General features: G+C 37.2%; 1 protein-coding gene across 11 annotated transcripts in view; it reads right to left on the bottom strand.

Moving 5' to 3' along the window:
* The window catches only part of LRRFIP2 (LRR binding FLII interacting protein 2), a 115,224-nt gene that overhangs the window by 77,449 nt on the left and 21,224 nt on the right, over nt 1–16,551 (bottom strand). For all 11 annotated transcript variants that reach the window (XM_069475519.1, XM_069475517.1, XM_069475514.1 and 8 more), the window contains exon 3: nt 10,944–11,086. In XM_069475519.1, coding sequence (XP_069331620.1) covers nt 10,944–11,033 — 90 coding nt within the window. In that variant the 5' untranslated portion in view covers nt 11,034–11,086. The remainder of the gene's footprint in view (nt 1–10,943; nt 11,087–16,551) is intronic.

The following is a 16,551-nucleotide window of genomic DNA, read 5'->3' on the forward strand; positions in this document are numbered from 1 at the left end:
TCCAACATCACTAACCACTTATTCCTTCTTAAAACTCTCATTTTTTGGCTTTCCACAATACTAGTGTTTCTTGGCTTTCCTCTTTACTCTCTGACCTATCTTCCTTAGAAAACCTCATAAGCACATTTTTCTCTGCCAGTGCCTTAAATTTTAATATAACCAACCCTTCCGGCTTGATCTCTTGCTCTTTTCGTTCTATGTTCTCTCCTTGATCATACTGACAGCCTGAAAATCTTTATGTCCAAGCCAGACTTCCACAATCCTGATCCAATTGGCTAATAAAAATTTAGGCTGGGCCACTAGAACCTCAGACTCAATGTATTCCTAATCTAATTTATAATCTTTCCCTTAATCTTCCTCTTCCTCTTTATATTCTCCATCAACAGCCTCACTACCCAAAATATGGAAGAAGAACCATCATAAAAGGCTCCTCCCTCTTTTTTATACTTCCTCCACATTCAGTCACTAAGTCTCAACTACCCAGCTCCCACAAGATTCTACCTCTTTACTATTTCTTCTATCCAAACATTCCTCTGCATTCCCACTGTCACTGCCTTAATTCAGACTCTTATCATCTCTCACCAAGACTGCTACACCAACTTCCTAACCACTCTGCCCAGGATGGCTAAAGCAATTACACTAAAATTCAAATCTGGAAAAGGATTTACCCTTCAACAGCTCCCCTCAGCTTTCAAAATCAAATTTAAACTCCTCAGCACACTAATCCTTTCAGGACCGGTCCCTACTTCCTCTCCAACAATTCCTCTCCAACCTCTTCCCATTCTCCAGCTCCTCTCCAGCCACACTGAACTGCTAGTTCAGCAGTTTCCTACATGGTTCTGGCTGTTTCACACCCCAGCGTCTACAGAGCACTTAGAAATCAATATTAAAAAAAAAAACAAAAACATAAAACGAGACTGTTTATAGAGATGTATACCAGAACTTTTAAAAGGAGGACAAGAAGGATACTTTCTGATTTTATTTACACTGGTTCCCCATAAGGAGGCGGGGGAGGGACAGGCCTGGGGAGTGAAACAAAGGGCCTTAAGCTTGGTTTATATTTTCTTTCTCCCTACCTTCCTTCCTATCTTTTTTTAAAAAGATCTGAAACAATTGTGACAAAATGTTGACATTTGTTAATGTTGGGTCTAAGACTCAAGGATATTTAATAAAACCTTTCTGCATTTAAAATTTTTTCAAAAACAGTAGTACATGAAAACACACACTCAAATACCTTCAAAAGAAGAGACTCTTCTAGCTTTACAACTTTTGTTCTACAGTGATCATGTCACAGTTCTAAAGGAGGCAAACTTAAAATTCATAATTTGACAGAAATGCATTGAATTGAGCCAACAAAGTCTGAAATTGCCAGCCTGCATGTGTATCCATAATATAAAATCTATGCAGCTAGCATGAGAAAAGAGCTAAGGTACAAGCTGAGCATTTGCAGGCTATGTTTTAATTTCAAGAAATCTGAAATATAAAAGTATAGAAAGTGAAACATTCGAAGAAAATGACTAACTCAGGTAGCTAAGACTCAGAGTTTACTGTGTTTAATTTTGTTTATTCTTCCATGACACTCATGCCAACAGAACACTGGAAAGACAAATTAAGAGACATAATATTTATTGTGTTGCCATGGTTTCCAAATTAACAAATAAAAATTATTACTCTATTTCCTAGCAACTTCACTTTAGTACAAAATCTTAGGTATCATTTTTCTTAATTATATCTTACAATGTAATTATGTTTAGCCACTTTTTTAAAAGTTTTTGGTAGTTGAGGACAAATATTTAAAATTTTCTGAGTATAAACACCAACATGGACTAGATAAAATCTAGGGATTTTAACCCATCTTTTTCTGATGTCAAACAACTTTATCTTCCATTTATTCAGAGATCTTTTGACAACAAAAATATTCTTTTGTAATGAAAGAAACTATCTAAGGTTAAGGATTTTATTCCTGAGGTCTGAATACAACCTAATAAATAGTATAGGAAAAGTAAAACTTTGGATCTGCAATGACATATCTGACCAACGGGGGAAATATGAATCAAAATTCTAGTAAAAATACTTTTGAGGGGTCAAGGGGTACTGCTAGTAATGTTTTCGCATTTAAGTTAATGGTATTATGCTACCTGAATTTTTTTCTCCAAATCCCTGTAAGTCACAGGAATGGCAAAGATTATGACAGTCGAAGATATAACAAGTATTTTTCAGTCACACTAAGACAAAACGAGTTTTAGGGCTTATTAATCCTCCCTTAATTCCAGTTAGAGGAACAAACCAAGAGACAGTAAGATACTGAGAGTAATGACCAGGGCCAGGCTGTACATAAGGATAGAGGGTAAGTATAAGGAGAGTGCTACCCTAATCACATTCCCCACCTTCTTCTTTTCCCTTGGTTCCACTGGGTAAACAGGGAAAACAGGGAGAAAGGTCTACACTCAAAGGGAACTGGCTGAATTCATGCACTAATGCCACTTGAAGGAATCCTAAGTAACTAAAACCACAACTTAAATTTGTTCTTTCAAAGGATTTGTCTAATAACAACAATCAGTACAAAGGGGGAGAATTTCAATTTTTTTTAACTGGGTAGAAATGGAAAAAAGAACATTCACTTTTCATAATTGAAAAAATAACTCGAATTTCACAATCTTTTATGAATTTTTGTGTACCACCACTGAGAACACTTAGAAGTGCTTTAATTAGGAGTAAATTCTGTTTCCCGTAGAGTTATTTTTTTCAGACAAATCCAATTTGCACAGAACAATCTGAACCAAATACATAAGATAATCAAAAAGAGTGTCAGAATTAGGAAAATCTCTAGACATGACCTTGAAATCCTAGAGCACTTTAGGGCTCAGTCAGAGGAGTGATCATCTTAATCTCTACACTTTCTCCCTAGATGATCTCAACCACATTCATGATTTCAATTACTGTCTACGTGCTCACAAGTCTCAAATGTTTATCTACAGCCCAGACCTCTCCTTTGAGTTCTCAATCTACATTCCCAAAATGCCTCTTCAAAATCTCCACTTAGATGTCTCACAGGCACCTTAAATACAACACTTGCTAATATAAACTCACGGTCTTCCCTCCCTACTTGAATGTTCCCTACCAGCCCCATCCACACGCACAAACTAAAACTTCCCCTCTCTGCCACCATACTACAGCCACTCATTGACCATCTACTACTTACCTCTCCATTCCAACCACCTCTCACCATCTTCACTGTCATCACTCTTACCCTGACCACCACCATCTCTGCAAGTCACATGACATATCTCCTTGCATCCACAAATAACTCCCACTGATATAATCTTCAACCTACAGTAAAATCAGCCTTTTAAAGCAATAATCTGATTGTGTCATACCCTTAGCCTTTTAAAGCACTAATCTGATCATGCCATACCCCTACACAAAACTCTTCAATGTTTTTCCATTGCTTTTAGGACACAGATCAAAATCCTAAATAAGGTCTATAAGAGTCAGGGTTCTCAGTCTTAGCTCTACTGACATTTGGGCCAGACCATTTTTTATTGTGGGGGCCGTACTGTACAATGTAGGATGTCTGCCAGCATCCCTGGTCTCTACCCACAAATGCCAGTAGCACATCCTCCACCCCACCCTCTATCCTCCTGCATTGTGACGGGCAAAAAGGTCTCCATACATTGCCAAATGTCCCCTTGGGGACAAAATCACTCCCTTGGTTGATTACTTTTGACCTACATGACCTGGCTCCTGACTAACTCTCGGCTATTCCCCGCTTTGCTGTAACTTGCTGTTACAGTCATGTTACAGAAGTACCACAGTTAAGAGCGCAGGAGCCTAAGTGCAAATCTCAGCTCTACCCCTTCCTAGGTAGGGGATCATGGGCAAGTTACTTCACTTCTCCGTGCCTTGGATTCTTACTTAGAACATAGTAAGAGCTCACTAAATGTCAGCTGTTGTTGTTATTCCTTGAATTCTCCATACTCCTTCAACCTCAAGAGCTTGTCCTATGTGCTTCCATCTGACTGGAAAGCTCTTCTCCACGCCTGACAACTCCCTTTCCCTTAAGTAATTCCACTCATACTTTTGAATTCAGGTGAAAGGGCGCTTCCCCAAGGAAGTCTTCCCAAAGCCCCCAAACATTTCAAGTCCCCACATCACACATTCTTTAATAAAACCATTTACCGTTCCCTCAAAACACTTAACACAGCTATAAATAAATATTATACATTACTATATTTCCTAAATCACCAGTGATTGTGACATATATAGACAATTATAATTTTCAAGACAAAAAGAAATTACCACATTAAATGTATCTGAAAATTGAGGAACTAGTTCACTGTGTAATTATTTGTTTACTGTCTATTTTCCCCTTAAGAATCTAAGCTCCATAAAGGCAATGACCATGTTAATCTTGTCCACTTCGTGGCCTCATATGTAACACAGTACCTGCAGAGAGTAAGTGCTCATTATTTACTGAATGAATGGCATTAAAACATGTATGTTTTTTTAAAAAGGAACTATATTCTTAAATGAAAGGTGGTACTAATGCCCATAATTATTGCTGATTATAGCAATTCTTTGCATTTTTTAAAGCTGTTATCCTTACCAAAAGGTTTTTATCCTTAATTTATCATGGTCTGAAAATGAATGAATTACTCAAAGTAGTGAAATTACTGTGAGTAGACCATTAGCTCTTTCAAGTTTTTTTTTATTTGTTTGTTTTTCTCAGAGTAGTCTCCATAGCAATTCAAGTTATTATCATTATAATTCCAAAAAGCAATAACACTGGAAAGTATCTTTTAAACTAAGCACAATTCTTTCCCTTTGTATCCTTCTCCTCAGGCTGTTAGTCCATAATCAAAAGCCACAAACTGGTTCTTACTCCTAGACACCTAGAACAGCTATTACCTCCTTAGGCAACAAAATGAAATCTAACCAAGTATGCATCAACAGATGAATGTATAAACAAAAAGTCATATATATACACATATATAGGAATATTATTATACCATAAAAAGAGAATGAAGTTATTTAAAAGGTAAAAAAAGAAAAGGAATGAAGTTCTGATACATGCTACAACATGGATGAATCTTTTTTTTTTTTTTTTTTTTTTTTTTGAGACAGAGTCTCGCTCTGTTGCCCGGGCTAGAGTGAGTGCCGTGGCGTCAGTCTAGCTCACAGCAACCTCAAACTCCTGGGCTTAAGCGATCCTCCTGTCTCAGCCTCCCGAGTAGCTGGGACTACAGGCATGCGCCACCATGCCCGGCTAATTTTTTGTATATATATATTTTAGTTGTCCATATAATTTCTTTCTATTTTTAGTAGAGACGGGGTCTCGCTCTTGCTCAGGCTGGTCTCGAACTCCTGACCTCGAGCGATCCACCCGCCTCGGCCTCCCAGAGTGCTAGGATTACAGGCGTGAGCCACCGCGCCCGGCCGAACATGGATGAATCTTGAAAACGTGAAACAGCCACACACAAAAGGACAAATATTGCATAATTCCATTTACATGAAATATCTAGAATAGGCAAATTCAGGGACATAAAGTAGGTTAGAGGTTACCAGGGGCTGAGAGAGCAGATAATGGGGAATTACTGCTTAAAGGTTACAGAGATTCTGTCTGGGGTAATGAGAGGTTTTGCAAATTGGCAGTCGCGATGGTTGCACAACATTGTGAATGTAATTAATGCCACTGAATTGTACATTTAAAAAGAAATCCAAATGTTCTAGCAGCCACAAATGTAAACAGCCATGGAGCTTCCTTTCTTCCTTATTATTACAAACAGGTTTGTACATCAAATATGTTTACATGTAAATTCTGCTCAACATAAAAATCTCTGGGTATTTTCTTTACTAGACTCCAATTCTTATAAAAGATAATCAGTTTCTATGTCTGACATTCATTCTTTGGATTTGAGAGAACTATGCATATGAACATCAATTTTCTTTGGGTCCTGGACCTTGAAAGAAATCACAGAATTTTAGAGCCAGAAGGAATCTCAGATAATCAGTTCCAAAAATAAGCAACATTCTGATGACTTCCATTTAAAGAAATGTGATAAAACATGTTTTCTTCATCATTTCAGCTCCAAAACAAAGAAAGTAGCAATAATCTAGGCTTCAGTGGTGCCTTAAAAAGACTATTGTAAACCCTTCAAGAGGCTTCAATTTTTTCTCAAAGGAAACATTCACCATAGCACTCACCAAACTGACTGTTGCAAGACAGCATAACTGGCTTTCATTCTACCCTCATGTTTCTCCTTTTGAAAACCTAGCTGCCTAAGGCCTCCGATTTGATACACCAGATATGTGACTTTCACTAAAAGTCAACTCTCCAGTTGCATTTCCCACAAACCTGTGAAACAATCAAAGCCAAACACAAGTGAAAGGTAAGCATTCTGATTGGTCTTCTGATACCTTATGGGACTTGCTGGTGACCCCTTCTGACAACTGCTCCTTTGAGCTCTTCCAAGAGCTATAAACAGCCAAAGCTCCCAGAGCAAAACAACAACAGGCCTATTACAGACATGACAGGACTTCTAACTCCACCCACATTCCTGCCTTCACGAAACAGTCTTCAAACATTTCAACATCTTTTAAAAATGCACTCAGGTTTTGCAAGATGAAAAGCATTCTGGAGACGGATGGTGGCGACTATTGCACAACAATGTAAATGTACTTAATGCCACAGAACAGTACACTTAATGGTTAACATGGTAAATTTTACATTATGTGCAGTTTACTATAATTTTTAAAATGTACTCAATTTCATATCTTAGTATGTAAATTATTCAGTTTGTGGGATTTATTTATGCCCTTTGTTTCTTTTCGTCCTTGCTCACTTTGGTTGCCTGCTTTCTGGCCAACTGAGAAGCATGGAAACCACAACACATATTAAGTAAGAAGAAAAAGAGCCTATTTTTCTTGATTTATGGCATTCCCTTTCCACATCAAAAAAACAAAACAATTTAAAATGAGGAAAGATAAACTCTTAAAATTTAACTTAAAAAATATCAAGCTATTTGTCATTTTTATTATTGTAGGAGTTTGTTAGTTTTTGTTTGTTTCTAACTTAAGGCAATGATTTTTTGTGAACGGGATGATCTCACTGGAGAAAATAAGGATTAGGGACTATATGTGAATGCCAACCATCCAGTGCATGAACGGCTATGAAAACCTTAAAGGAAAGAGAAAGAATCACAAGGAACATATCAAACAACTATTAAAGCTGCGAAACATATTTCCTCTCAAGTTTTAAAACCACTAAATCACACATCATGTACCCGTACAAATAAAGTCTTGAATCTTAAGAAAACTGGCTCTCTCGTGTTTCAGGTTAAATTTGAGCCTTGACTCTGTTACTACAGTTGGCATATGCATATGTCTTTTATTCTGAAGACAGAAATAAAAACTGGAAATATTGGCTTTTTATATCCTTTTATAGTAATAACTTTTCTTATAAGTTCTAATATAATAACTGAATTAAACTCGGGTATTTCATAGCAAAATAATAACATACAGAGAGGAAAAGTCTCTGCAAGTATTAAAAAACTGACCACTCAGGATAGGATCATCTATGTACTTTGGTTCATGGTTTCCAAATCTGACTGGCCATCAGAATCCCATAGGAAGGAGTGTAAAAGTGAGAGCGTGTGTGTGTGTGTGTGTGTGTGTGTGCATGTGTGTGTTTATTTAAATACAGATTTCTAAGCTCAACCCCCAGGGATTCAGATTTGGCAAGTATGGAGTATGACTTTGGAATCTGTATATCGATAAAGCTCCCTGGGAGATTCCAATGACTGGTCCTGTTTTAGAACATCTACCTTAATAAATTTCTTTTACAAAAAGAGTCTATTTCTACATTTTAATAAGCAACAAAACAGCCTGCTTCAATGTCTAATACCGTGCTTAGGTTCACATGCTTTATCTCCTTTAATCATCATAACAGCTCTGTGAGACAGGAAGACAGTATTATTCCCATTTTACAGATGAGGAAACCTAGAGAAGTCTAGAAAAGTTACTTAACAAAATTATTCAACTAACAACTAGTAAAACCAGAATTCAAAGCTATGCTTTTAAGTCTCCAAAGCCCACCTTTCCTGGAAGCAGTATGGTAGAGCAGAATGAACAATAGCTGAATTTGAGCCCTGATTCTGATAACTTTTAGAGAGTTTTCACTTTTAGACAGTTATCACTCAGCTTCATCTGTTTCCTCAGCTGTACATAAGGCTAATAACAATATCTATCCTACCAAGCTCAAGATTTTTATGAGAATCAAGATGTGAAATTGCTTTCAAAGTCATGAAAAGTTACTGAAAAACAAGCTACTAATAGGGTAGGTAAAGAAGATTGATTGAGAAATAACATAGCATAGTAAGTGGGTAAATGTACAGACTCTGGAGACAAACTTCATGTGCTTGAGTCCAAGCTCTACTATTTTCTAGCTAGGTAACCTTCGGGAAGTTACTTAACTTTTCTGTGCAATGATTTCCTCATGTGTTAAATGGAGATGATAATAAAATCAGTCTCAGAATTTTATGAAGATTAAATGAATTAATGCATGTATGATGCTTAGAATAGTGTTTGCCACATAGTAAGCAAACTCAACAAGCGTTAGATGTTAGAATCCTACCCAATTTTTTAAAGGAAGCATCACATGTAGAAAAAAACAAGCCAGGCGCAGTTAAGTAGCACAGCCCTGTAGTCTCAGCTACTCGAGAGGCTGAGGTAGGACTGCTCGATGCTTGAGCCCAGGAGCTCTGGGCTATAGTCCACTGTGTCCATCAAGTGTCAACACTAAGTTTGGAATAAATATGGTGACCTTCCAGAAGTGGAGGACCAGACAGTTGCCTAAGGAGGGGTGAACTGGCCCAGGTCGGAAATGGAGCAGGTCAAAACTCCCATGCTGATCAGTAGTGGGGTCGTGACTGTGAATAGCAATCCAACCTGCACACTATAGCAAGACTCCACATCTTTAAAGAAAAAAAAGTTCAAATGCTTAATGACAGTACTAAAGGAGCCTAGAAGAGGCCAGTGAGGTGGCTCACGCCTATAATCCTAGCACTTTGGGAGGCCAAGGCGGGAGGATTACTTAAGGCCAGGAATTTGAGACCCAGTCTCTACAAAAAATAGAAGGATTAGCCAGGCGTGGTGGCACACACCTGTAGTCCTAGCTGTTCGGGAGGCTGAGGCAGGAGGATGGCTTGAGCCCAGGAGTTTGAGGTTGCAGTGAGCTATGATCACATCACTGCACTCTAGCCTGAGTGACATGGCAAGACCCTGTCTAGAAAAAAAAAAGGAGCCCAGAAGATACTGACATTTTCTTCCCTTACAGAAATCTGTGTAAACCTCTCCAATTTTGGAAATAAACATTTGGAGTCATTTTAATTTTCAACTAAAGCTACGTGCCTTCCAAAATGCTTCATTTATGCAAACATTTAAGATCACTGAAAGGTGCTATCTACTTTTTCATGTTTACGTACCTTTTATCTTTTTATCTAAAAACATCTCATTGATTTCTAAAGTAATTTTGTTAAAGTAATTTAACAACTTTGTTATAAGTTTTTAGATAAAACTTTTCTTTGCTTTAAATACCCTCTTTTAGGATTTTACTTCTACTGCAAAAGCTAACTGAGTAGCTTTGAAAAGGAAAAACATAACAATGAGCTGGAGCAAAAGAAGACTGTGTAATATGTCCTAAATGAGCTACTTACTAAGAATAACAAAGAGGAAGTGATAAGGGAATCATTCTCACCAAAAGAATATAATTTAATGATGCTCTAAGCAATTCTCATACCAGATTAGTTTATGGTCAGTCTGCAGCTGCAGACAGAGTCAGAAACAAAGTTAGCACTCCACTAAGAAATCCCAGCTGGGAGTTATCTTAAATTTCCAATATACAACAGGAAATGTTGCCAGTGATTCAACAGGTGACACCCCTTCCCTTTTTTTTTCTTGAGTTGTCAAAAAACTGAAAAAAAAAAAAAATGCCCCAGAACCTCTATTACTAGCTTAAAAAATTAAACATAAAAATTCCACTGCAATGTTTCAAAAAACAGCTAAGCCACTGAATCTGAATGAACACCAAATAAGGACTGTTTCTGTCAACATTTATACAGCACCTCCTGGAACATATTAACATATTAATGCCCAATGAGCATTTCTATAATATAGTTATTCTATCTTCAACATTCTAATTACCCGAAGTTTAAATTCTGAAGATTAATTATAAATTTCAATACATTAGGACAAGTCCCTGGAACTAAAAACACCAACAAAAATACAATGAAAAATTAATTTTAGATGAGTTGGATACTGTGAAAATTGATTATATGAATTGAAATTATCTTGTCATATCCAATTAAGTTATAGTCAAGACAGGGGAGGAAAAGAAAAGTGACTGGAGCAAAAGCACCTGCCCACGGATTATCTCCCAAGCCAGTGCCAAAATGACCTGCTATAACCTTAAGACCAGGTTTACCTAGTAGTTGCAGAAATGAACTGCAGTAACTCTAAGACTAGTTTTACCTCCTGCTGTCACTCACTAATCAGAGCACGCCACCCCCTGAAAACTTCACTAAGTGCCAATGACTTTTTTTCCAAAACAATATATAACATTTCTCTTTCTAATAAAACCCCCAACCTTTTCTTTGTTCTTTGGACATATCAAAGACCACCCCAGTCTGTGTGTATGCTCTGAATTACAATTCTGTTGTCCCAAATGTTTTAGCTAGAGATTCATCTCTATAGTCTATTTCATTTGATAATATTCAAGTATTTTTTACTCTAATATAGTATTTTAGAGGCCAGCCATAACATCTTGCTCATAGTAAACATTCTGAAACCAGCTCAATGAATGAATATCTGTATCTCTGTCATATCAGCATTTTTACAAGGCTCCTATCTGTGCAAGTCAGCATTGATAGGGGGTTTACCAGACATACCTCTCTGGCAATGTTACTCAAAGCTTCATCTTCTGCAGAAAATCGGTCTTTCACAGGTGTTCTTTTCCTTCCAGAACCAGGAGTCCCCATCTTGTGTTCTTAATAGTCGTTTACCTCTGAAAGTGCTTTCACTGTTTACAGCCCTGAAATAAACAGAAAGAGAATAATTTAGGATATTTCCTCGTGTGTGGTTTTAATGCTCATATATGTATATGTGTGTGCATGTGTGTGTGCATGTGCACGTACATAAATAAATTTTTTTCCTTTTAGAGACAGGGTCTCGCTCCATCACCCAGGCTAGAGTGCAGTGGAGCAATCATAGCTCACTGCAGCCTTGACCTCCTGGGCTCAAGCAAGCCTTCTGCCTCAAGGTCCAGAGTAGCTAAGACTAAAAGTGTGCACTGTCACACCAGCTATGTTTTATTTTTTTGTAGAGATAGGGTCTCACTATGTCGCCCAGGCCTGTTTGCCCAGGCCTGCCTCAAGCAATTCTCCCACCTCAGCCTCCCAAAGTGCTGGGATTACAGGCATGAGCCACCACAGCCATCCTTATAAATTCATTTTTAAAGGAGAAATTAGTCACCAAATGCTTTTTCCCACTACCAAATTATTCCAGTATATGTTAGAATAGTTAAATTTATACTAATTACTAAACCTCCGAACTCTTTTCACTGTTACCCACAGCAACTTAGGACAGTGTATTATAACATTAGCTTCGGAAAACTGCAGTCAGCAATTTCTATGTAACAGTTTAAACTTGCTACAGCTATTTCTAAAATCTATTTCCATCCCAGAGTGAAAGACATTTCAGAGAAGTCATTCAGCCTAAAGTTTTGGAAGAACCTGTTCAAGAGGTTTTAACATTGAGCCTTAAAGTTACAAAAGTAACTTTGCTTTTTAGTGAAACTTAAGAAACAATTCCAATTAAACCATGACCACAAAAAAAAAAATGAAAATTTCTTATTCTGCAAGTAACAATAACCAACACTGTCCATGTAACTAACAGCTGAGTGCCTGCTACTGCCAGGTACAAAAGGAGGTGCTGAATATACACTGATGAACAAAACTGATACAGCGGAATGATTAAGAATATATCTACAGGGGAGTCACTCTGGACCTACTCTGGTACAGGGGGCTGCCCAATAAATAAAAAATAAATATATTTTTTAAATAAGAATGTATCTATGAATCTATTATTAAGTAGAACTATTTTTACTGAAGAGAGAAGAGGCCAGGCAGGCTGGCTTATGCCTGTAATCCTATCACTTTGGGAGGCCGAGGCAGGAGGATCACTTGAGTCCTGGAGTTTGAAGTTGAAGTGAGTTACAATATGATGGTACCACTGCACTCTAGCCCAGGCAACAAAGCAAGACCCTGTCTCAATTTTTAAAAAAAGGAGAGAGAGAGAGAAAGAGACAGAGAGAGAAGAAAAACTCATCTGCCAGAATTAAATAATATGGAAGATTAAGACCATCTAACCTTTCTAACACATAGAATTTGAGATTAAAAATTCCCCCATGAGTGAATGAATCTGAAATTGCATGACCTCCCTATCTTCTACACACATTGCTGAGAATTATAGTTTATTTAGCTAAATATCCAGTAACTTAAAACAAAAAAAAATTTCCTAGTTTTAACAAAATAAACTGGCAAAATTCCTATGTAGTATGAGTCACAAAGGAATTCTCAAGTAAGTCTGCCCTAACAGAATTGGCTATATTAAAACTATAAGTGATTTTAATGTACTGGAATTTACTTGATTTAGGCAAAATAAAGCAGAACCACTTCCACCAAAAAAAAAATTTTCTCCAGTGAAAATTAAGCCATTCTCATCTTATCTAACACCATTTCTCATTCCCCAGAGCTAGACCGTTACATCTGTCAACAAGAATAAAGACTGATGATGGTTTACTACTTCACCATAGAAAATAAATCTGGATATGATCATTAAGAAAAGAACTTACTTAAATGGAAACAAACAAAAATGTACATCTGAAAGCAGCAGCTGATAAATCCCAATCACAAATCAGGACAATTTCTGAAAAGTACAGAGCAGTTTCTCAGAAGTCTCTAATTCAGCTTCAGCATAATTTAAAATATCATTCACTTAATTAATAGCAATGGTATATACAACTATTAGTCACCTACTAAGGGAAAAAAGCAACATGCAATTCAAAGTTACTTTTTAGACTAGAGTGACAATTTAGCTGATACATTGTGGTATCATCCAATATTTGTCCTTCAGCCAGTTTTCCAAGAACACACTGAAAGACATTTCACAGAAGCAAGAGACAAAAATGTAGGCATTTTCTAACTCCAGATATATAAAAATAATTACAGAAGAAAAAAATAGATTTGGCAGGAAATGTATCGGTAGTTTAACAACGTTTTTGTTAGGAGGATAGGATTCGGGATGCATTTTTTCTTCTTCTAGTCTCTAAAATTTCAATAGCATTGATAAAAACATTCTGATCCAAAGCTCAAAGAATAAACTGGTCCCTAAATGGATCATACCAAATTAGGCACAATATGCTACACAACTGAGACACACTATCTGAAACCACTGTCCAGGACACGCTTTTGAATGTACTTCTTACTCATCTTTCTCCTCTTTCCCCATAATCCATTTTCCTTCTTTCTCCACTAACACTGTCTACACCTTAGAGCACCAGGGTACTCCTGGCTGACAAATCTACGTAAAAAATTATTCTTTCTTAAAGAATATTTTAATAAGCTCCCGACTAGGCAAACCTGAGAAAAAGATGACAGGAAAGGGACAGAGGCACAGGATAAGCAGAAAATGGGTACAACTTTCTGTCCATCTTCCTCGACCTTCCTGTCCTATGTATTATACAGAGGGCATCTAGGTGTTCACGTGACTGGCCAGGTCCTATCACCTTTTCTGCTGCACATGAGGCAGGTCAGCCATTACCCATTTCAAAGAACAATCTAGTACTTTTGAAAGAATTATATTATTTGTACTCTGTAGGCAGGCATCCTTAACAATATTAGAAAAATTAAAGATTTAAAGTTCCTGTGTGATCTATCTTCCAGGAACTCCACACCATTCTGTACCAGTGATGGAGGAAACCTTAAAAGAAATAAGATTCCTACCATAGCCAATGGAAAACTACTTCTCAACAAAATGACAAAAATAAGGATATAGACTCAAAGGCAACATTAAATAGATTATGTCCTTTCTAAGCCTAAAGGATTTTCAGTACATTTCTATCCCAATGAGGTTTCCTCAAAAACACTTTTCTTCAGGAGCCATGTTAATCTCTTCCAAATTTTCCTTAGTGGTATCAAACAACTTCAAGAGCTAAACCTTTACATCAATTCATAAGAACAAATGCCTGCATTTTTGTCAAGTCCTTTACCCAGAAAGTGTCAAGCTGATTTTCTCCAGATGGTTTTGTCATTAAGTATTTGTCTACTTAAGGGAAAGAAGGGAAGTACCTTCACGATGTTGTAGAATATAAGCCTTCCAAAATAGATACATCACTAAAGTTTTCTCTTCTCCAATGAATTTCTCATATAATACATGTCTGAAACAATAGGCATTTTGCCACATTAAAAGTGGTACTTCAATCATGACACTGCTTACTTTTGTAAGAACAGAATGTACATGTAGTATCAGCATGTCACATTCTAAATATAGGACACTTAGAGAGTTCTGTGCCCAACTGGATCCTGACAGATTCAGTTCCTTTATATCTAAGTATTGCATCATGGAGAACTCTAAATACTGTCATATTGTCATGGTATGTCTTTGCATCCTATCTGCCATTACAGTTAATGCTAGTGTGCACAATTAAACATTTGGTAGTTATTCATAAACAAATCCAGTATCTGGAATGGCACCTTAACTAGTGACTTAAAGTGACTGCAGTTGTTGCCACTGGACAAAATTTAAAGTGGGAGCCCCTGAGTTCAACGGATTGCACCACCACCTGCGGCATTGTCCTTACCATTTCCTAAGCCTCCTTTCATCGTCTATCTATTCCACCTATCTGACATGGTTAATGTGAGGCTCAAATGAGGCAAGATAAATACAAGCACTTAATATAAAGCACTCCATAAATATTTAAAGTGTCTTGAATTAACAATTGCTTTTACATATTTAGCTTATAAAATTGACCAAAGTGCAATCTTGGCCTTTTTTTACAATTTCATATTATTAACTAAACAAAAACATCCTCAAGTTATTTCCTCCAGCATACATTGTGTGGTATCATTAGTCATGCTAAGAATTTTTGCTAAAGCATGCAGCAATCTGGAAAAAATAAAAATGCCTTTAACTATAATCATTCTACTGTGTAGCATATTTATATAATAAAAACAAAAACAAAAAAGGAGAAATTTTTTTGTTGTTTTAGAAATAGGATCTTACCCAGGCTGGGGTGCAGTGGCTCAATTATAACTGGGCTCAAGTGATCCTCCCACCTTAGGCTCCCAAGTAGCTGGGATTACAGGTGGGAGCCACCACGCCCAGCTCTTTAAAAAAGGAGAAATTTTTAAGGTACTTTGTGGTATTCAAAGTCTATTTTTGAGGCCAGGCAGATGCCGTGGCACAGTGGCTCACACCTATAATCCTAGCACTCTGGGAGGCCAAGGTAGGAGGACTGCTTGAGCTCATGAGTTCAGACTAGCCTGAGCAAGAGACTCCATCTCTACCAAAAAGAAAAAAAAATCAGCGGACATTGTGGCTCACAGGCCTGTAGTCCCAGCTACTCAGGAGGCTGGGCGGAAGGATCACTTGAGCCCACAAATTGAAGGCTGCAGTGAGCTACAATGATGCCACTGCACTCCACCCAGGGCGACAGAGTGAGACTCTGTCTCAACAACAAAAAAAAAAAAACAAGGAAACTGAACAACCCTCCTCACAATACCCCCATTTAAATAAAAAAAAAAAGTCTATTTTTGAAAATCTAGATGAGTATACAAGTTTTGAGAGTGCAGCCTTACGATGGTTGCTAGTCTTTGTAACAGAACACAAGTGGCTTAAAAGGACACAGAAGGTAGATCATTAAATGGTATACTTAAAATTGGTATGCATTGTTCTATGTAAATTTTACCTCAAAAGAAAAAAAGTCACGTTCACAAATACTAAACTATTGTGTCAATGATGTACATGCTAAAATATTTAGGTTGAAGTGTACTGATATCTGCTACTTACTATGAAATACAATAACAACAAAAACAATAAAAGATAAAATGATGGAATCCAGGCCAGGCGTGGTGGATCACACCAGTAATTCTAGCACTTTGGGAGGCTAAGGCAGGAGGATCACTTGAGCCCAGGAGTTTGAGGTTGCAGTGAGCTACTATGACCCTACTGCACTTCAGCCTGGGCAACAGAGTGAGACCCTGTATCAAAAAAAAAAAAAAAAAAAGAGAGAGAGAGATGGCATCCAGATGTTAAGTACATGTATTCACAGTATAACTCTCTAAACTTTCCTGGATGTTTGAAAATATTTACAATAAAATGTTAGAAAAAAAGTAACTGGTTGAGAAGGGTGTATGACTAGGTGAACATAAGGCATGAGAACTAGGAATTGCACTAAAAAATCTTGATCTTGGCCAAACACAGTGGCTCACACCTGCA

This window comes from Eulemur rufifrons, chromosome 7 (genome assembly GCF_041146395.1).
Source record: "Eulemur rufifrons isolate Redbay chromosome 7, OSU_ERuf_1, whole genome shotgun sequence".
NCBI lineage: Eukaryota > Metazoa > Chordata > Mammalia > Primates > Lemuridae > Eulemur > Eulemur rufifrons.